Source organism: Podarcis vaucheri (genome assembly GCF_965113315.1).
Source record: "Podarcis vaucheri genome assembly, chromosome: 7".
NCBI classification, from domain to species: Eukaryota; Metazoa; Chordata; class Lepidosauria; order Squamata; family Lacertidae; genus Podarcis; species Podarcis vaucheri.
In genome coordinates this window covers 31762616-31785106 of record NC_138765.1, presented here as the reverse complement: position 1 = coordinate 31785106, position 22491 = coordinate 31762616, and the positions used below count along the sequence as shown (strand labels likewise).

Sequence of the window (22491 nt, the reverse complement as noted above, 5' to 3'; positions counted from 1 at the left end):
AACTGCCCAGTCGCGCAAAGCTAACAAATCCTGACCATTATCTCATTGGAAGTAAGTCCCACCGATTTCAGTAGAACTTACTCCCCGGTAGAGCTTCAGCATTGGGGAGGCATTTTTTCCCCTCTGTGTCCCCCCCGCCCCCGTGTTTAGTTTTCATCTTCGTCAACTACAGTTACTAGCGCCGTTTTCTTACTGGAAAGTGTTGGAAATATACGTCCCATCACTTCATTTTAAAATAAATAAAACGCATCTGATCAGGTTGTGCGTAAAGACAGGACTGAAGCTTGCATCTTTTAAAAACAGTAACGATTTGGGGTATTTAGTAAAATGGCTTTCAAAGAAAGGAATTGTGAAAGACGCGCAGCCTCTCTTGAAGCAGGCAGTGATTTGGGGAGGGAAAAATGGGCAATGTATTACGATTATTATTTTTAGAGGGGGTGGAGAGAAGAAGGGGATCGCCTATGAGGCAAGTAAAGTTTAAAGCTGACATCAAACCCTTGTTTGATATATTCGCCACCGTTTTACAATTCCCGGCGGTTGGAGAGGGTCGTCTCGGGAAAGTCTCAGCAGAGGAGAGGCGTTTGTTTCTTTTCACTCGAAATAGGTTTCATCGAAATTCTACGTCGATAGGCGCGGGGACGGGACGGCGGGCCTGAACAGTGGGACGAAGAGTGGGAGGCTCCGCTGCTTGTACCCCATCCCTTTCTTCTGCCTTTCTCTCAGGGGGCTTCCCAAATCAGTGGCAGGCCAACCACCGACGGAAACAGACACACACGCTAGATTCCCATGGGGCACACACGCTAGATTCCCATTGAACTCGGTGGGACTTTTTTCTGCGTCAACCGACAGGCTCCGAGCAGCCCGCAATATTTGCTGGAGAAGGGGCTTGAAAGCCCCCCCCCCCCAGGTGGTTGCCACTTTCTCTTTTACTGCGCGCCCCTAGACTACAGCGCCCGCCACCAGGACCCGAATTTTCCTTCCCTTCCCGGATATTCCCCCTTTGAGGAGCCGCCCGAGCCAGCCGCGTGCCTACCTGGATGTCCTCAATGCTGTGGTGGCCCAGGGCGTGCAGTCCCAGCGGCCCGTCGCTCAGGGCGTGCGCCCCGTCGGCCAGGCCGTGGAGCAAGCGCGGCACGCCGGGGTAGTCCCTGCGCGGGTCCAGGCCGAGCGCGCGGTGCGTCTGCGAGAGGAGGCCGGCGGCCGCTTCCTCTTGGCGCGCCCGCTGGGAGTGCCAGCTGCTCTGCTGGTGCTGGTGGATGGGGTTGATGGCGGTGTAGGGGTCGCCCAGGTGCGGGTAGCCGGTCTCCTGGCTCTGTGAGTAGGGCAGCGGCGGCTGCGGGTAAGGCGGCGGGAAGTAAGGCGGCTGGAAGTCCGAGGCCGGCGTGTGGCACAGAGGGGGAGCAGACGAGTACGCCGCCGCCTGGTTGAGCGACGACAGCTGGGAGAGGCGGCCTCCGGTGGAGCTCCCGTTCAGCCCATCCGAGCGGTCCTAGACACGCGAGCAGAGGAAGGAAGAAGGGAAGAAAGAAAGAAAGAAATGGTCACTGGAGAGAGCCACGCTGCCGGGGACTCTGTTCCTCCTGCCCTCCCTCTTTGCCGGGAGCGCACGGCTCCTCCGGGGACGCAGCGTCGCCAGGGAAGAAGGGCGCGTTACCGGGCCTAAGATCGCAGTTCCCCGAGGGCCCCCTGCCTCAGAAACACCTGAGCCGCAGGCAAAGCGCATCTCCGGCCAGCCGAGCCCTCCTCCTCGCCTTCTCTCCGCAACCCCAGGGCAAGCCGAGCAGCCTCTGCGCCAAAACGACAAAAAGCGCACCGCTTTGGGCATTCGACGGCGATGGGGGGGAACCACCACTTAACAATCTCCTCTTTGCAGCTGGCCGGACTTTTCCGCTTAGAAACAAACTTAACTTTTTAAACTGTGAGGGGGGAAGCACCCAAGACACAGCAAAAGCACGAGAGTTTGTTGAAGGTGCCCGACTGGGGAGATCGACCTCGCTTTGTTTACTGTAATCTCCCCCCCCCCAACAGCAACTGAACCCCTTTCCTCCCGCATCTCGTTTTGCTTTCAGCAAGGAGAAAAATACTGAAATCCGAACGGGGAGGGGGAAGAGAACCAACAATGCGCAGCCGTTGCATAAACAATACTAATTTTTAAAAAGCCTTCTCTCCATAGACAGCGGGTCTTTTATTTGCTAGCTGCAAACTACCAGAAGCAGCACGTCGGAAAGGTCTCCTCGGCTTCTCCTCCTCTCTCCCCCTGCTTTTGTAATCGACTCCGCCGCCTCGGTGTGTCCCCCTCCTCCCAATCCTCCAAAGGAAAGAATTAAACCATCAACTGGGGACGCTGCGGAGCCCTGACATCTGGCCAACATTAAAGGGTGAAATCTCTCTTAATTTGGAGGTATAGGGTTCCTTCAATTAACTTTCTCTTCGAATGAGCTTGATAGAGAAAGCGGAAAGCGTATTTTCTCCTCTTTTCCCTCCTTCCCACCGTCCCCCGTCCGGCTCCCCCCCCCCCGCAAATGCGCGCACACACACAAAGTCCAACTCACCATGGCGGAATATGTGTGAACCAACATCTGGACAGCAGCCAAAAAAGCAACAACGAAAATCTTCTAGGAAAATGCCCCGAAACGGGGGGGGGGGTGTTTGTTGTTGGAGGTGGATGAGAATAACAACGACGAAAGCAGCCCCCAACCCTGGCGAAAGAATCCGTCAAAATCTAGTGGGGATCTGCGCTGCCATGGATGGCCTTCGCCGCCGGTAGCCCAGCGAGCGGCGCGGTGGGATGGTGGCTGCTTCTTTCCCCGCGAGCCTTTCCCTTTAACAGCCTATGCTCCCGAGTTCTTGCTCCCTCTGAGCCCAATGCAACTCCATGGACTCCAGTTATAGAGGCGGGAGCGCGCCCAGAGCGCCGGGAGCGCGCGTTAAAGAGACAGAGCGCACGGCCGTCGCCTTGGGTGTTTCGTGGATAGATTCGGCTTCCGCAGCGACTTCAAAACGGCGTCTGAACGCGCGGGGTCGCGGAGGAAGAGAGACCCAGCGCATGGCATCCCAAATGTGGTGACTAGGTAATAAGTAGCAGGGAGCTTGCGGAGGAATAAGCCCCTCTGAACAGAGTGTAGATTTATCTCCGAGGAATCATTTTAGGATCGGGCTGCGATCCTACCCGCACATAGATCCATACTGAATATAGTGGGGTTTAATTCAGAGTGTAACAGACATAGGATCGAGGGGCAGGGCTGTATTCCTAGGCATAATTATTCACTAAATCTCACTAAACAGACTTTGATTCAGGACGCATCTTCCGGGCGAGTAGTTTTAGGGTTGCAGCGTATCCCTTAGCAGTAAAGCTAAGTTAATTATCACTTAAAGCAGCAATCCTATGCACAGTCTTCCTTGAGAGCATGCCCCATGGAGCTCAGTGGTGCTTGCTTCCGAGTAGACTTGTATAGGCTTGCCCTGCTAGTAAATCTGCCTATCTCTGGGGCACAACTGTTGGCCAGAAATTCAAACTCTGCTTTGATTGTTGTTCTTAACTTTTATTCCCACCTCCATGGGGGGGGGGGAAGAGATTCATATTTAATAAAAGGTGAAACTTCAATACCGGCCTGTTCTCGCTACACATCCCTTCTAATCCCACTTCATGCAACCTAAAACAACTGGATGTGTAAAAGTGCCGCTTTCACAAATGGCCAATGTTTCATCCTCGAGGAGAAGGGGCATTTTATATTATTATTGACTTTTTAATGACAATACTGCGGGTTGTATCCTATCCAGAGTGGTCCCATTGAAATCAATGAGCATCACTAAGTTAGGTCCATTAATTTCGGTGGCTGTCCTCTGAGTATATTTGGTTGGCTACAACTTCAAATCCTCTTCTGCGTTTGTAGGGGGGGGGTAGATTTGGTTTTGGCGATTACTCCTTAAACTTCAAAAGAGCGACTTAAATTTGTGAAAGAGCGGGGTGGATGGGAGAGAAGGACCCGAGCCCCACTAGTGCCTGCTGTGTCCCGGGTGGACCATGGGAACGCGCAGGACAGAAGAGCGACGTCCCCAAGACTCTCTTTCCTGGCTGTTGGTGGACGGGTGGGGAGAGCGGCGGCTTTCTCCGCGCCGCTCTTAGCTTTAATTTTATTAGGCCCAACAAGGTGATAATTCTGCCCCCACCTCCCCGCTCCCTTCCTGCTGCTTCTTCCGTATCAAAGACAGCAAGGAAAGCGAAGGCCCCGCAGCGATGGAAAAACATCGATCCGCCCAGCTAGCTCGCAGAGACTCTCAAGCGAAGCGCGACTTCCGCGGCTGCTGAAATGGACAAGGGCTTTGCTGCGCTTGGAAAAGCGCTCCAGTTTAGGACGCGTAGTAGGAGGGGGGAGTTGGGGCTTTTATTTATTTATTTAAGGAAGGTTGGCTCCTTCTTAAAAAACGAAGGACGATGGATAAACGGCATCCCGAGGAGAGAGAAGGGAGCTAGCCTCCACTTTTGATTCATCCTGAAGCTGCTGCTCTTGGGTGGGTGGGTGTGTTTTAATCAGGCCATATTCCCTTTCGCAGTAGTCCCCCCGCAGTCAAAAGTTTGAAAAATTAACTCTCGTCGCCGTTTTAATCGCATTGCACGTGGGAGCCAAGGCCACAGTTTTTCACGTGGCGCGTTTTCAGTCCTGGGATTCAGTCCCGCAGACTCAAGCGCGCTATCCGGTGAGTTCAGTGTGATTATTAAGCAAGGGCTGGCGCTGCTGGGGGTATTTGGCATCGGAGCCTTGCAGCAAGTTTCCTTGGAAGTAAATCCCACGGGGTCAGCCCCCGGGGAAACGACCCATACACACGCAACTCAAGGCCCCACTTTGGATATTGAGACGCGCCTGCTATAGGATTGTGATGGGTTTAATCCTAAGGGCGCGCCTCGTCCCCCCGTCCTCTCACTTTCGGAAATGAATTTTAACATCGTTTTTTTATTCAGGTGGGTGCGAAGGAAAGGGGTGAGGGGGAGGATTAGGGTGGGGGGTGGGGTGGGGGTTGTGGTTTGAAGTGCAGCAATTCGCCCAAAGGCAGATCAGTTATCTAGGTCCTAGCAAGGACTGAGTTAAGGGAACGTCTTAGGGCTCAGGTCAAATGTGTGCAGGCCTTGTAGTCTCATCGACTTCCAGGGGGCAGTTAAGGGGGGGGGGGACTGAAGTCTTTGCACATTAATACAAAAAGCGACTGTGACACTTTAAGCGCTGTAGGGTTTGCCTCTGGAATCTGTGCCCGCAGGACGGCACCCTTACAGTGCAACGTCTTCACTCAGAAGGAAGTCCCATTGAATTCAGTGGCACTTGCTCCCCAGTGAGTGTGCGCTGGATTGCAGCCTTAAGAATTCTCTTCACTGAGTCCGGATCTTGTCCCTGTGTTTGTCATATATACAAAGGCAGGTTGTTTTGAAAAGCTGCCCATCCAGAGAGTTAAGAAACGGTGCTTACATTTCTGACCGCAAGAACAAAATCGATGCTAGAATAACATTGGAAGCGCAGTTCCCTGGACGACCTTCGCCAGCCGGGCGCCCTCCAGATGTTGGCTGGGGCTGATGGGCATGGGCGTAGCCAAGGGGGAAAGAGGGGCAGCTACCCCCTCCCCAAATCAAGTAAATCAATAAAAAAAAACTTAACTAACTGAGGTTCTGCTCCCCTTAATATGAAGCCTGCCCCACCACACATAAACCCCGGCTACGCCCCTGCTGGTGTGAATTGTAGTCCAAAATACCTGGAGGCCGCCACGCTGGCGAAGGTCGTCCTTAGTTCCCGAGGCCAAATCTGGGGGAAGGCCACGATTATTATTTCTTAAGGACCAAAAGAAAACAGGAGGGAGTCCCAGTAGATCCCCGCCTTCTGTTGCAGGTGGCATGATTGGCCAGCTCATTTTTCAATCTTGCAAATACCTGGGAAAGGCCAACTAGCAAACAGAGCATTTCCCCGCGCGCTGGTTAAGAGTGTCTGCCTGAAATATCACTAGTACCAAAGACGTATCGCAGCATGCAGAAATTATCTCCGCACAAAGCAGCTGGGGCCCGAATCCCAGAACCCTTGGGGACATCCCACCCGCTGTAGAATCTATGACGCTTCAGCTAGATACAAACGTGTTTTTGTACGCACACACCCGCACGAGGGACGCCCACGATTAACGTTTTAGGACTGCGCAATCTGTGTACCGGTGCGTTCAAGAAGTGTCATGAACAGTCTGTGTGCCTTATAGCTAAGTGTGCAAATGTACAATTTCACACAAGCGACTGCACACGGGTAGAGACAGCTTGTACCTGTGTTCTGTGTAACGTGCGAACACGCTGCGTATGGAGCTGAACGCATGCGTAATTCGCTGGTTAACAGCCGGCCTAATACAGCGTGGCCAAGAGGCGAGCGCCCCAGCTCACACTCGCTCCTGAGTAAAACACCACCGAAGATAGAGGAGCTTACCAATGAGTAAAGGTGAATGGGATCCCTCTTCACATGTACCGGTACTTCAAAGAGATACAAACGTGTCTCCTCTGTCCAGAAAAACTATGTATGTCTATGTAGGAATGAGCGTGTTATAGGCATTATAGAGGGGCGCGAGGGGGGGAGAGCCAACATTAAGCTATATTCAGAAGGAAACTGAAATATACAAGCAAATATCCAACTCGGCGACCTGGCGCTTCAGAGGCCCCCCCTCGCTACCATCTGTCTCCTTTTCCGTGCAACAAGATCCCGTTCTGATGTGCGCAAAATTTGTTTACCTACCCATCTATAAGCTGAGTGATGTGTCCATCCACCTCGCCCTCCGTTTAGTCTCCCCATCAACACACGCCCTGCTGCCTGGCCGCCCAGGCACCCATAGGTGCCTCCAAGAGGCGCAGAAAGTTAGTCTCCTTCAGCACCAAGTCTTTACATACCTCAACACACGCATTGAAAAGTACGAGCACCCGTGAAAGGCGAACAAGCCTTTCTCCACAAGAACCACCTTCGCAGGATGAGACCAAAGACCCACTGAGTGGAAAAGCAAGGACCTTACAAGAGCGGCTCGTTCCTGGCACACGCGCACCATACATGTGAAGCACCTCCCTGTCCCCTCACAAAGAATCATGGGAACTATAGTTTGCTCCCCACAGAGCACCCTTAAACTACATTTCCCAGGATAATTTTGAGATGTATGCTTTTAATGTGCGATATGGTGAGTGCACAAAGGAGGTGATGGGAAGTCGTGGCCTTCCTTGTCGTTTTGCCCCAGCAGCCTCCGACATTCAGAGGTATACTGGTCCTGTACATGCAGGTTCCATTGAGCTATCATAGCTGAACAGTCCTTGGAAGTCAGAGCTTCTCAAGTTAAGTATGTGCAGACTACCCTGGGACTAAGCCTCATTGAACATAGCAGGACTTGCTTCTTGGCAACCACGCTTAAAAGTTGGCGCTGTTGACTCACCCGTTTCTTTCCACTAAACGAAAAAGCTGCAAACGTGACGGTCTGAAACGCAAGTCTTTCCTCGGTGTTCCAGCCCTTTGGACTTTTCTTCCCCACCCCTTTTCTGAACTTTCCCCCAAGATTTACAATATCCTCTCTGTCTCTCTTTCTTTCTTTTTTTTCTTTCCTTCAAAAACGAAGTGAAGAGGACCCCGGGATTTGTGGACAGTTGGAAGCAATCCCAAAAGACCTGAAGTCGACTCCACCCGCCTCCCTTTCAGCTGGAACGGAGAAAGAAGAAGCGGGGCATCTAGGGATGGGTTTGCCAAAAGCTCTAAAAAGTCATAATGGACACAATACCTGAAGGCAAGGACTGCCACTGTTTATTTGGAAGTTCAAAGAGGAAAAGAGGAGAGCATAACCAGGCCGTGTGGAGGAGGAAGACTGGACTGATACTCGCTTTTTATTCAGGTCTGCGAAGACAAGCTGGGTTGGAAGGATAGCATTTTAGGATCAGCTTATATTTGCGGATCTGTTTTTCGCCACCAGCGTGGACAGAGCAATGACTGGCTCGTCCTAAAGCCGGACAGGGAAAAGCAACTTTTCAAAAGGGAAATGGGGCGCGCAGTTCTCTTCATGTCTCTGCGAAGACTCGCTCGCTCCGAAACTTCTCTGGACACGATCCATCCCAAGGAGACCGCTTTGAAATCTCAACCATTTCATGGTGGGAGAAGCGGTGGCTGGCGAGACAGGTTTCCTTGGGAGTAAGCCTCCGGTTGAACCCATGCGAAGATTTGCTTCTGACTAGGGAGGGAGAGCCCTGGCCCTGCTCAGGACAGCGCGGGGAAGATTCTGCTGTCTAGGCGAGCGAGTCTTTGCACGTCGAAGGAACTGCAGCAGAGCGAAAGGGGGTCGCCTTGCAGCGCCTGCGCGCTTTCTTGGAAGTAAGTCCTGTGCAAAGGGAAGGAAACTTCCTCCTTGGTTGCTGTTATTTATTTATTTGCAAAATATATTTATTTGATAAGATTTATATACCGCTTATTTGTGGCGGGAGGAGACCCAAGCGGTTTGCAAAAAATCATCTGTCTGTCTGTCTGTCTGTCTGTCTGTCTGTCTCTCTCTCTCTCTGTGTGTGTGTGTGTGTGTGTGTGTGTGTGTGTGTGTGAGAGAGAGAGAGAGAGAGAGAGAGAGAGAATGAATATCCCTGGGGCCGCAGGCGCATAATCTAATATCGACTTCCTGGCAATAATGTACAGGATCGGGCTGAACCCGTGCTTCACTGTGGATTGAATTGCGCCCACGCATACTCAGTGGAGAGACCTATTTGTATCTTTAAAAGGGGGGAGGCGGGAAAAAGAAACAGAAAAACACAGCAAGCGGCTCCCGCAGCAGGAACATAATACACACCCTCCCCGCTTCTTCCTCTGCCAGTGCCACTCCCGCCACTTAAAGTGGGCTTCATTCATTTGATGTGGCTTCTGAATCTCTTAGAGACCGTTTCAATAAATCACTGCGAAGCCTTAGGACATGGTCGCGTGGCATTTCTTACAGCTGGTTCCTTTTATTTGGGCGAGGGGGGGTGGGGGAGAGAAAGGGGCAGGTGCAGGGGAAGGGAGGGGGATACAGGGGGAGAGCCTTCAAGGGGGGAGGGGAGAAGAAATAACAACCACCACCACCACCACAGGCTCCAGTCAAATTTAGAAACACTCCTAGCTAAGGTGCAATGCTCAGCAAACTTGCTTAGAAAATGTGGCAGCCCCCAGGGATTTTCGCTTTCGTGCACGGGGCCAGGATCAGGCCCCAGGCCCCATGAATTTCGCCCGGAGAATTTTAAGCACGTGCCTGCAAACCAACGTGGTTCAAAGGCTGCAATTTTAGGCATACTTACCTGGGACTAGGACGCACTCAGCACAGGAGGGAATTATTTCCAAGTAAGCAAAGATAGGATCAGGATGGGGGAAAGGAAGCCGGACTTTGGCTGGATCGTGGCCAATAATGATAAGAAACGGCAATAAACAAACAAAACCATATTTGTTCCAGGAGCCGGTGCTGCCTTCGGAGCCTTAAGGAAGCTAAATGGAGAGGTACAACTTTAAATAAACACTAAACTAAAAAATAATAAATAAAAATACAATGCATTCTTTTAGGATTTCGATCAGGGTTTTTCAGTATGGGGAATATTTTTCGATTTTTATTTTTTTTTAATTTTATGTGCCGTTTGACTATTGCTTTAATGGTGATGACTGCCACGACAGAGAATCTATAGTCTTTTTATTATTATTAATGGTTCGCTCTGCCGGCAAATCAGCGTCACGAGGCCACTAATATCGAGAAGAACAACGACACCCCTCTAGACAACCAGCGGGGGAACGTTTTTTGCATAGGAACTCACAATTCGGATGACCGGGGCGTGGGGTGGGGGGGTGGGGAACCGATCCGGACGGTTGTTGGCCGTCAGGAGGCAACGGATCCTGCCCTGATTGAAGTCGGTTGCTTTTAGGTGAAATATCGAAAAGGAAGAGACTTAAGAGGTCTTAAAAGAACCGCCGGAGGCAAAGTAAAGTTCAGGGGTCCTCATCCGGTTCGCTTTCACATCCTTGAACTTGCTCCTAGTTGACGTGCAAGGGATTCCTCTAGAGTAAAAGGCAGGATCCAGACAAGGCACTGGACTTCTGAGGGAGCTCCACTGATCTCACTGGGAGACGTGGGCTCTTCCCTAGATGCCTTCCATTGAGTTCCCTCCGTGGAGCTGGTGCCTAACTTGTGCTGGATCGAGGCCTTGAAAGGGACGCCGTTTTGCCTCTGATAGCTGCAGCATTTCCATGGTTCAGCTCCAGCGTCCCGAATACTTCCCGCGCACCATCTCACCATCTTAGCCCTGCAAATATTATGATGCCCATGTTACAGATGCGGGGCTGAAGCGGAGAGAGTTTGGCCCGGCACCACTGGGCAACTTACAGCGCCACGCACACCAGCTGCCTTATTAGTTTAATGGGAATACTTTAATTAGGCAAATAAAAATAAAACACTGTTTTAGCAACTTGCATTAATTCCGAATAAATACAATACATTTTTTTGTAACTCTATTCAATATCTCCCTCGATGCTTTAGGCTCACTTAAATTTAAGCGCCAGTGACTCTCGAGTAAGTCCATGGCAGGTTACCGGGCCTCCATCCTTCATCTTATGCCCACTTGCTTGTGAGAAAGTCCCCTTGAGCTCAGTGGACTTATTTCCGAGGAATCGTGTAGAGGATCTGGAGCAGCAACCCGAGCCTGTTTCCTCGGAAGTAAGTCCGTTTGACCTCAAGGGAATTTACTCCCGAGGGATCGTGCCTGCGCGTTGGCATCCTTACGTGGAAATAACCCCCGCGAACATACGTGGAGCTGACTCCCAAGCGAAAACCCAGGGAGGAAAGCGAGCGTTAAATGAGAGCTCCGCTCCAAAAAGAACGAAAACCGCCAGTCTTAACAGCCCCGATCGTCTGCTGCAGGTTTGCACGGATACAAAGCCGACTTGCGTGCAGCGGCGCTTTACTTCCGAGGAAGCACGCGCACCGGATTCCAGCTAGCGTGGCTGCTGAGCTAGGCAAGGGGGGCTTTGCACCCAGCCAGGATGCGTCCTGCTTGCTTACCTGCAGGTAGTAGCGCTCCTCTTTGATGTTGCCCGACTTCCAATGCATCCCTGCGGTGCAAAGGTGCGAAGCGCAAAGCGTTGGAGACGGGACACCCCCAAGCCCAGCTCTCCTCTGCCTCCTTCCTTCCGTCTTGCCACTCCTGTGAGATTCAGGCGAGCCTCTCTCCCTCCCTCTCCCTCTCTCTCTCCCTCTCTCTGCGTGTGTGTCTGAGTGGCCAGGAAAGTTGCACCTTGGAGGCGATTCGGAGCAGCCCCCCACGAAAGACGCTCAGAGTCCAAGAGGCTGCGCGGAACCCCGAGGGGGCGGCAGCTGCTCTGGCACCTCGGAGGCCTCTTCTTCTTAAGCCCTTCTTCCTGGGTGCTGCGGGGGGATATTTGCTCTTCCAGCCCAGCCAGCCGCCCCCTCCCCAAATTCGGAGCAACACTTGCGAGAGAGATTTCTGGCTGCAAGGAGCAGAGAGACGGGTCGGCCTTGGTGGCGATCGTGCAATCCAGACTTCTCGATCTACTTACACCACCCTTTCTCTTGGCTGCTGCTGCTGCTGCTGCTGCTGCTGTGGAAGTTGAAAACAAACCCTAACAAAGCCAAGAGGAAGCCAAGAGGCCAGGAGTAGATGTCTGGGGGTGGGGGTCGGCTTAGGTGGGTTTAGGTGCCTTCCAGGGGCCTTGTGCAAAAACGAGCAGAGCAAGACATGCGAGTTCCCTAAGAGTATAAGAAGAGTTGCTGGATCAGGCCTATGGCCCGTCCAATCCAGCGTCCTGTTCTCACAGTGGCTGAACAGTCGCCTGTGGGAACCACTCAAGCAGGATTCGAACACAAGAGCCTCTCTCCCCTTCTGTGGTTTCCAGCAACTGGTATTCAGAACCATTGCTGTGGAGGTAGAGCAGAGTCCCTATGCATGGCTGGTAGCCGTTGAAAGCCCCATGGGGGTAGCCAAGGGGGGCAGCTGTCCTCAGTGGCGTAGCGTGGGGGTGCAGGGGGGGGGCCCGGCTGCACCAGGCGCAACATCTGGGGGTTAGGGTTAGGGGGCGCAAATCCACGGGTTAGGGGGCGCAAATTACTTGCCTTGCCCCGGGTGCTGACAACCCACGCTACGCCACTGGCTGTCCTTCCTAATTCAAGTAAATAAATAAAAATAACTAACTGAGGTTTTGTTCCTCCCCACCCACCGAACATAAAGCCTTCCCCTCTGCTCCTTTCATGTTTGTATAGAAGGCTGGTTATGTTCACACTCCAGGGGTAAATGCGCAAGATGTATCACAAGCTCCAAGGACACATTGCAGCAAGGAATCAAGGAGCGTGCAAGGCAGGACTGGGGAGGGATGTGGTTCTGTAGCTGGTGTGGCCTCCGCAGAGTCCTGAGGGTTAGAGAGGCTTGGCTCTCCGCTCCCTGCCTGTGGCTTCCCCATCTCTGCTATAGTGGTTGCTTAGAGAACAGCCCTCACTAGGGAAGCAGAGTTGACTCTGAATGGTCCGGAAGACACACCCACTAACTTCTTAGCCCTGCCTACAAATTCCAGGCACAGAATCATAAATGGTAGAGTTGGAAGGGACCACGCGAGGATCATCTAGTCCAACCCCCTGCAATGTAAGGAATCTTTTGCCCAGTGTTGCATCCCTAAAAATGTAGGGCTCAAACCCACGACCTCGTGATTAAGAGTCTCACACTCTACAAACTGAGCTACCTGTGGATGACTCAGGCTATGTGCACACCTCCAGCAGTTCAACTTGCATTTTCAATTGACTGTAAACACAAGAGAGGGAGCAGAGACTGTCTTCATCTGATGTGCACCACCAGGGATGGCCCCCTCAAGTATTTTATGGTGGGGGGGGGGCTGAAGTGACCTCAGACCCTAGGAGTTGGCTCCTATACACACTACAGTGGTACATCGGGTTACAGACACTTCAGGTTACAGACTCCGCTAACCCAGAAATAGTACCTTGGGTTAAGAACTTTGCTTCAGGATGAGAACAGAAATCGCACGGCGGCAGCGGGAGGCCCCATTAGCTAAAGTGGTGCTTCAGGTTAAGAACAGTTTCAGGTTAAGAATGGACCTCTGAAATGAATTAAGTTCTTAACCAGAGGTACCACTGTACTGTACTTGCTTTGTTTTCCTGCACCAAACTTCTGTTCAGTGAAGCTGTGATCAGCCCATGTGCAACAGCTGCCAGAAATGTACACACCTCATCTTAACTGTGCCAGAAGCTGGTCTGAGGGGCGGTATATGACCCATCAGCAGCAATCGTCAAGAAACTACAGGAATACTTAGGGATGGTAGCTGGCAATCAAACAGAGCACTGGCAGTGGAATAAATGGTAAATGTGTGCACAGCCTCAGTGGCAGGTACTGTGAGCATGCTCAGAAACACTCTTGTCTCTTCCAGAGATGTAGGCAATGCTAGTCTGTTGCAGCACTGTTCTGACACTCTAAGAACTGCGCCACACCGTTTCTCTCTCTCTCTATGACCTAAATTAGATAAGCTGGGTTGCTAAACTTCAATATCATTGATAGGAAGAAGCTGGGAGTGGGGCTAGATCAAACATTTGCTCCCCCTTATGACCAGCTAAATGCTGGCTGTTACAGTGCCCAGGCAGCTCAATGGACCAGACTAGGAATAGCAAATGCAGGCAGCTACTAGGATTGTATGCTACCCCCCACAAGCTATATTGGCACAATAATATAAATATAATACTAGTAATAATAAGTATTTGTTAGATTCCCAGCTCCATCACAATGTTTGCATGCCATCTTTACCAGGTGTTTCCCATTGGTCATCATTCTCACCTGTTCCCTTTCCTCCCACCTTTTCATCTTGCGCCTGTGCTTCGGTGGTAGTGGTACAGTGGTAGTGGTATCCGTGGGATACAGACTCCAATGGAAGTGGCAAAATTCCCTGCGCTTGTGGATGAAAACTGTGTTATTGGAGGAGATTAAGCAAACCACAAACCCCACTCCCCACTTTGGCGTGCCAAAGTGTTTGGGGAGCAACGGGAAGATGATGGAAGCCTATTAAGGAAAGTATAACCAAAAGGATTTTCTAAGGATTTTCAAGAGGAGTCCACTTTAAGATTTGCATGGCTCTTATAAGATTACCTCTACAAGTCTACATGTACTCTGATTGGGATTAAAAAAATAATAATCTGCAGCAAGAAAAACTGAATTCTGCAACCTTATGCAAATTAGATAAATCTGTATATCCATAGTTCACATTATTTATTCTGTTTCTGCTCATTACAGGAAGGGAGAAGGAACTACACAGGCCACTTGTTGACCACCGGAAAATTAATCAACTCTGTGGTTTTTGAGATTTAGCCAGGCATTGTCCATACACTCTCAAGCATATTATTGCAACCATGAGAACTAGATGGTTTTAAAAAGAAAAGAGCAAAAGCAGAGATTCTCAGGAATTTCATACTGCATATGGAACCTGGTTGTTTCTATGCTTGTGTGGAATGGGAACATACACACATTCTACCCAAAAGCATCCTTCCCCTGAAATTCTGATAAGTTCAGCTTTCAATAGATGTTTTGGTTCTCGTATTGTTTTGGAAAGTGCAGATTTGATACATTCCACTTAGAATGTGAATATAATTTTTCCACCATCCCTAGTGGCGGGAGTTGGAATCCAGCAGCATCAGAATCCACCATGTTTTGTGGACTTCTCTTTACACTACAGCAGATGTGGGGAGAATCTTTGGCCCTCCAGTTGTTGCTGGACTCCGACTCCCATCAGCCAGCATGGCTGGTGGCCATGGATGATGGGAGTTGTAGTCTAAGTCTAATAGCATCTGGAGGACCAAAGGTTCTCCAGCTCTGGTTTGTAATGTCAAACTGAGCTGATCAGAAATACTGATGCTTTTGAGGAATAATTGCAAGTGGTCTGAAACACTAGGAGTGGGGAGCCTTCCTCAAACAGTGCCTCTTGCTACACAACCAAGATCCATTAAAAATTACTCAGGTGTGGTCAAGAGATCAGCCCTCTCTTTCTGGGCCTCTCTGACTTCTGTTTTTGGGCAGGAGCTGCTGTTATAGTAGCCTGTCCACTTCATTCCAGAAATCTGCTTGCTTGAAAAATGGGAGGGGGGGTCATTTGCGTGTGAAGAGGGTTAGGAGCGGGGAAACACTTTAGCTTAAACTGTAATACACTATGATGTGTGATAGACATTAACAAACAGAATCCCACATTAAATTTAATTTCATTCCACTCTTCCTGCCCGGAGCGATTGTTCCCTTCATTTTCATTTTTCCTCTGAATTCCCACAACTCAGGCCTCTTTGAATTCCAGGTTTAATTAACAATGCTCATTAAATGAATTTTTATTCCTTTCTTTTAATATTACTCTGCCACCTGTCTTTAGACATTGAGGGCTGACTGTTTATTCTAATTTATTTCTATTAAATATCGCATTAAAAGGAGCAATGAAAGCAGGGCGGGGGAGAGGCAGGGAAGGGGGGGGCGAAGGTAGAAGTGAAACCAGAGGAGCTATTCCTCCCTCCCTCCCTCCTCGGTTCCTGCTCTGTCTCTAACAAAGACAACCCAAAATGAATTTCAAGGACACAGTGCCGAAAGTTCTGTGGGATTGCATTTGTTTTCCACCAGATCTGTTTCATTTGCTAAAATTGGATCAGACATGCTATATTTTGTAGGGATTTTCCACCTAATTCTTAAAGCCATTGCTCATCTAGTAGTCTGTGTATGATTCCAATTCTCTTTTTACAGGGAAAGAGTCAGAACAATGCGGGGGGGGGGCAACTCTGTGGGGAAAGAAAGGCTGCTGAGATGCAGCGATGTGGTTTGTTTTGTTTAAAAAGGCAGAGGGGGACCATGAGAAGGAACAAAAGCTAATACCGTTCTCTACTCATCCTGATTTGTCACAACTGCCCCCACTTGCAATGGATCTTCCATCTACAGGGGGAGGATATCGCTGAACTGGGATGAACAACAGGAGGAAGTCGTTGTCGTTGTCGTCATCATCATCATCATCATCATCATCATCATCATCATCATTTATTATTTATACTCTGCCCATCTGGCTGGGTTTCCTCAGCCACTCTGGGAGGCTTCCAATAAAATGTTAAAAATACAATAAATCATCAAACATAAAAAATTTCCCTAAACAGGGCTGCCTTCAAATGTCTTCCAAAAGTCAGAAAGTTGCTTATTTCCTTGACATCTGATGGGAGGGCGTTCCACAAAGCGGGTGCCACTACCGAGAAGGCCCTCTGCCTGGTTCCCTGTAACTTTGCTTCTCGCAGTGAGGGAACCGCCAGAAGGCCCTCAAAGCTGGACCTCAGTGTCTGGGCAGAATGATGGGGGTGGAGACGCTCGACTTCATGTCCTACTTGTAAGTTGACAGAGATTGCTTGCTGACAGAAACTCAGTATTGGACTAGAAGGATCTTTGGTCTGCACCAGCAAAGCAATTGTTGTGTTCCATCTGAATACAGTATTACAAAACATACTAGCAGGTTAGCAAGCTTAAGCAGTGGAAAAGATGAGAAGCAGGATGATCCCATTAGTTCAACTAGTAGACTAGCTCCTCCTCTCCCAAAGCCATTTCTATTTCAGTCGTTCATTCATACATAGAGTAACTCTCATGTACTGTATTTTTCGCTCTATAACACGCACCAGACCATAACACGCACGTAGTTTTTAGAGGAGGAAAACAAGGAAAAAAATATTCTAAACGAAATAGTGGATATATGATTTTTGTGGTTCATGCTGTGGCCACAGACATGTGATCTGACAGTGAGTTTGGAGTAGCCCAAAGCAAAAATCCTGAGGATCCATGTGGATCCATGCTTTGTAACCACGGAGGAGGGAAGGAAGGGGAACCATGGATCCTCTGCTCACGACTGCAGCAGATCTCCCCGCCACCCGCAGGCATTCGCTCCATAACACGCACAGACATTTCCCCTTACTTTATAGGAGGAAAAAAATGAGTGTTATGGTGCAAAAAATACGGTAATTTAAAGGATTGGTGCCTGAGTTTGCTTCCCCCCCTCCACCTCCTTTCCTTTTGTGTCATTTCCTTCAGGCTGTAAGTCTGCAGACAGGAAACTGTCTTGTTTGAATTACAGTGGTACCTTGGGTTAAGAACTTAATTTGTTCTGGAGGTCCGTTCTCAACCTGAAACTGTTCTTAACCTGAAACACCACTTTATTTAGCTAATGCTGCTGCGCCACTGGAGCATGATTTCTGTTCTCATCCTGAAGCAAAGTTCTTAACCTGAGGTAATATTTCTGGGTTAGCGGAGTCTTGTAACCTGAAGCCTATGTAACCTGAAGCATATGTAACCCGAGGTACCACTGTAATTGCATGCAAGCCATTCTTGGAGCCTTTTGGCCTAAGGAGTAAGAGTAAATATACTCTTAACAAACATTCTTGGGGATGGCCCAGTCACATATTTCTAATAGGAGACAGGATTGGGTATTTGTTGTGTATGCTTATACAGTGGTACCTTGGGTTAAGTACTTAATTCGTTCTGGAGGTCCGTTCTTACCCTGAAACTGTTCTTAACCTAAAGCACCACTTTAGCTAATGGGGCCTTCCACTGCTGCCGTGCTGCTGCCACACGATTTCTGTTCTCACCCTGAAGCAAAGTTCTTAACCCGAGGTACTATTTCTGGGTTAGCGGAGTCTGTAACCTGAAGCGTATGTAACCTGAAGCATATGTAACCTGAGGTACCACTGTATAGCACATCTTCCAAATGCCCAACACTGAGCAAATCCTTCCCATGTAGTCTGTGCAGAGGCGGAGCTAGCTGCTGCGGCACCTGAAGCGGCACACATGCTGTGCACCCGGAGGCGGGGCTAGCCACTTGTGGGGGCTGGGCTAGCATCCCAGGGGGCCAGGGGGCCGATGTCAACCCCCCCCCGATGACACCTGGGGCAGACCGCACCAACCGCACCCCCTTCCTCCGCCAATGAGTCTATGACAACCCACAGTGCATCTGCCATAGCAACTGTGTCCCTGGCAGTCTTGTGTTAAAAGGGGTTAATGCTTTGCCACCTCAGCCATGATGTCCACCCCACCCCCCTTCTCCTGGCTGCGTTCATAAATGTAGCTGGGTGGCTGGGAAGGCTTGTGCAGTTTCCCATGTGAAAACCATACCAGTTTTTATTATGGCATGTGTCCATGTAAACATGTAAGCTGCTTTACAGAGAATCAGACAGCTGCCTCAGGTGGACCATTGCTTTGAATCATTGAATCATAGAGTTGGGAAGGAGGAGCCCGAGTCCAACTGCCTGCAGTGCAGGAATCTTTTACCCAACGTGGGGCTCAAACCCACAACCCTGAGATTAAGAGCATCAGGCTCCACCGACTGAGCTATAAGAAGCTTCAGGCAGAAGCTCTGCACAGCCTGTCCAGAATGGAATTGGAGGTACTGATTTTGGTGAAACGTGTCAGCTGTCTATAACATCATTATCATCATCATTATTATTATTCAGCTCTCTATATTGGACAAACAGGCCAAATCCTATGCCGAAGGATGAATGGACATACCGGTAAATCTGACCTCAGGAATCATAAGACAGAGAAGCCAGCAGGAGAACACTTCGGTCTCCCAGGACATTCAGTACAGGATCTCAAAGCAGCTGTCTTATTTCAAAAGAATTTCAGAAATAGACTAGAAAGAGAAGTTGCTGAATTACAACTTATTACTAAACTGAAAACTATGGAGAGACTTGGTCTGAATAGAGATATTGGATTCTTGTCTCATTACACATGCTAAAGCTATTTTTGGTCATCTGCATACTATACCTTGCTTTTTCCTGTAGGACTAATTGCAGTCGTTAATAGTCGTCTACACAGGTTTACCATACCCATTGAGTCAACCACCCATCTCCTACTACCCTTCGGGGGGGGGGGAACCCACCCCACCCTCCCACTATATATAAGGGTCTGGTGACTTCTGTTTCAGTGTATCTGAAGAAGCTAAGGTGCTACTGGACATTTTTTTAATTTTTTTTTATGTAATTCAATTTATTAGTAGTAGTAGTATACCAACCTTTATCCATAGATCCCAGCATGAGTATATGAGCAGCCAGGTTGCCCATTTACATCATGTACAGCTGGGTAAGAAAAATCTCAGGCATGACTCTATGGACTCAAGCAGAACTTGAGAGGAAAAATTGCTGTTTCCTCAGGGAGGGCAAGCCCTTTTTTAACATAAGAGTGACCCCTAGTGGCACACCCTAAGAAGTACCCTGTGTTTTCTTTCTCTATTTACTGCCCATCCGCACAATGCACCAACTATTTAGAGTAAAGCTTTTCTTTTTCTTTCTCTTCTTTCTCTTTCTCCCCCCCCCCTTAACCTGGGACTAAGCACCACAGAATTCAACAAGACTTACTTCCAAATAGGGGGTATGGGGGAAATTCGATTCAGTTCACAGTTAAAGGCAAACTTATCAAATTTGCACTTTCCAAAAACAATTTCCTTTGAAATTGGCACTTTGCCTGACTGGAGAGCTGTGTTTCCAAATTTTGCAATGTGTGCAAAAATGCATACATTGGGGTAAAGTGTGGATATAAATGCATTACGGTATATTAGCAGGCATGGCTTGCAAAAATGTGTGTATTTGTCAAAATACAAAAATGTGCTTATCAGAAGAAATGCACACAAATTGTAAAAAAGTTTTTTTTTCCTTCTTAATGCAGATTGCTGCAGAAATGTGGAAAAATGAATTTAAGACTGGAGAAATGAGAGAACCACAGACTGACAGATTCATCTATCCCTGCTTCTGAGCAGACCTGGTTTGGATTTCACTGTTAAGTTTCCTTAATCTACTTGCTCTCACTCTGCTCTTCCTATTCCTCCTCATTATTAAAGTACTGTCCTACTCATGTGAAAATACTTCATGTGAAATACTCATCTCTGATAATAGCACCAGGGTGACTTGCCCAAGAGAACAAGAAAATAAGATGCAGAAGAATTATACTGTCAATGAGAAATGCCTTTAGTCCCAGAAATGTCCATAGCCACAAAGTTGACTGATATTGTGGCAGTGAGATGGACACATAGTGGGGGGCAAAAGACGACAGTCCGAGACAGCAAAAATGTAAAGCAGGGATGTGGAACTTGTGCACCCACTGGACTTCCCCAGGCTTCCCACACCTGTTCTGGACAGTAAAGGGTTACCAAGTAGTGGAATGACTCCATCACCCAAGCTTGCCATAGTTGTCCTTTAAAGGATGGCCAAGGCTTCCTGTAGGGCTGGGGATTTGCCTGGGCAATAGCAGCCTTTGTTGCCTCTTGAATTGTTTTCCAGTTCTGCCCCCAGGGCGATACACCGCCTTACACATTAAACTGATTCAGAGGTTGTTCCTTCCCATAAATGAAATTACATTGCATGCCTAGAAAAGAAGGCAGCCTAAAAAGGTTATTATAGGCATGACTGTGTGCAGCACTGTTCTCATGAGCAGGAAGTGATATGGGAACAGGTATGTAGTAAAGATACACCTTGAGCTGGTTATTCATGTAGAATCTTCTTTAGGAACAAAATAAAAGCTGCTTTATAAAGCCATTCTGCTGGTCCGCCCAGCTGCATTGTCTATTCTGACAGGCAGAAGCTCTCCTAGATCTCAGGCGAAGGTGATCCCATCCTTTAAAGCCGGATCTCAAACCTGGGATGTTCCGAATGCAAAGCAGGTCCTTAATCCCTGAGCTATGGCTCTTCTCCTCCAGGCAAAGATCATGGAACAAGGATGCTCTTTGCCAGGTTGTACCAGTGCACCTGGCACTGTGATACTGCATCCACCAGCTTGAGGAAGAGCTTAAAGGCAGAGAAGTCAACTGAACCATTTGTTGGAATCCATGTGTCTCAAGAGACAATAGAGTGCGCCTCCAGGGGTAGTCAAACCGCTGTCCTAGCAGCACTGAAGTGACCAAGCCTGGGAAGTGTGTATGGAGGTCCTGGGCTGCCCAGATAACAAGACCACCCACCCCTCAGCCTCACTGAGGTGGTCTAAAGCAGCCTTTCTCAACCTGTGGGTCCCCAGATGTTGTTGGACTACAACTCCCATCACCCCTAGCAAAGCCAGAGCTCAGGGATGATGGGAGTTGTAGTCCAACAACATCTGGGGACCCACAAGTTGAGAACCACAGAAAGGAAAGCAGAGCTTGGCTGAAGCAACTGCTGGGAGGTGGCGGACAAGGTGCCACCCAACCATCTTAGGGAACCGACTCTGGATTTGTGTAGGGTTTACTCCTTAGCCTTTTCTTCTCCTGGAGATCTCCCACAAGGCAGCAGAGGTTTAGGAACTATCTTCCCAGGCTGAGTCTAATCTGCCCCTTAGTTCCCTCTACAGCACATGAAGAAACTGCCTCCTTGACCGTTGACTCACTTGACTATTGGTCTTGTCCACTCTTATCTGCTGGTGTCTGTCTTTGTTTGCAGGGGAAGTCCCTAACTTACAATGGGTTTGAAACCCACTGGCTACCCTTACCTGCTTTAGCCGACCAGTCAAATCCGTTCCCAGGCTGTGGATGCTGTTACATTTGACACCTGCTAGGAGCTACAGGTGAGAGCTGAGAGCACGGTGAGGACCAATGGTGGCCAAACTACCCCTGGAGCATGACGTGTCCCCCACCAGAGCTACTACCCCTCACCTAACATCCCATGAACCCGTCAGCTGAACCACAACTCCCACATCACAATGCCTACCCAGGGCTCTGAACACACTGCATCCCCATAGGTGCTTCCTGGTACTGAGGCGGAATATTTTAACTGAGAAATAAAGGACCTTGCTTGAACTTCCCTCAATCGGGGGGGGGGGGCAGAAAAGAGGCAGCACAGTGCTTCCTGCACTTACAAGTACACACAGGTCTGTGATTAGGAGCAAGAGCAGTGCTATTTAAAATGTTTTATAGGCTTGGATGGGAGATGGCTGCCTTCATCTGCCGCTGAGAACCTGCATGTCATCTCGGTGAGCCCAAGAGTGTCAATGGCCCTTTTGTCCCACTTCATACCACCAGTGCATAAATGAGAAAGAAATAGTCTGTGACCAGAACACTGAGAAGACTGTACCTGCTTTGTAAAAGGACTTTTCTTCCCATAAAGTTGAATTTTGCTTGAAGAACCAACCAGCACCAGCCTCATAAAGCTGCCCAACTGGCGTAAAGACAACGGCCAGATAGGCCATACTTTTCTCCATCAATTGCTGAGTGGGTTCCAATCACTCTGCCCTCACTTTGTAGGTTCGCAGTAGGGAGCTGCTACCCAACAGATCAGATGGATCTGGATCAGGGCTTGTGGCCATCCATGGACTGGCTGGACTCTAACTCCCATCAACAAGCATGGCCAAGGGGTTAGGGATGATGGGAGTTGTAGTCCAAGCCAACCCTGGAGGCTCTCCAGCCACCCGACCCAGAGACACACCACAGAAAATTCCTCATCAAAGCAAATTTCAAGGCAGACTAAAGATCAGTAACTAATATGTATTGC

General features: G+C 49.3%; 1 protein-coding gene and 2 long non-coding RNA genes across 7 annotated transcripts in view; 2 read left to right on the top strand and 1 right to left on the bottom strand.

Moving 5' to 3' along the window:
- Nucleotides 1-11940, bottom strand: part of TFAP2E (transcription factor AP-2 epsilon) — a 72457-nt gene extending 60517 nt beyond the window's left edge. For 2 of the 5 annotated variants that reach the window (XM_082231741.1, XM_082231743.1), the window contains exons 1-2: nucleotides 2553-2879; nucleotides 1034-1489 (exon numbers count right to left, since the gene is read on the bottom strand). In XM_082231741.1, the coding sequence (XP_082087867.1) occupies nucleotides 1034-1489; nucleotides 2553-2579 (483 nt within the window). In that variant the 5' untranslated portion in view covers nucleotides 2580-2879. Of the gene's footprint in view, nucleotides 1-1033; nucleotides 1490-2552; nucleotides 2880-6901; nucleotides 7073-11040 lie in introns of those variants that run through there. The other 3 variants (XM_082231740.1, XM_082231742.1, XM_082231739.1) reach the window with 3 other exon arrangements.
- Nucleotides 7372-19901, top strand: LOC309537389. The gene is made up of 2 exons (XR_014221871.1): nucleotides 7372-8351; nucleotides 19706-19901. It is a non-coding gene; the product is annotated as an uncharacterized lncRNA (long non-coding RNA).
- Nucleotides 8968-16134, top strand: LOC309537418. The gene is made up of 2 exons (XR_014221908.1): nucleotides 8968-9491; nucleotides 15856-16134. It is a non-coding gene; the product is annotated as an uncharacterized lncRNA (long non-coding RNA).
- Nucleotides 19902-22491: the final 2590 nt, after the last annotated feature.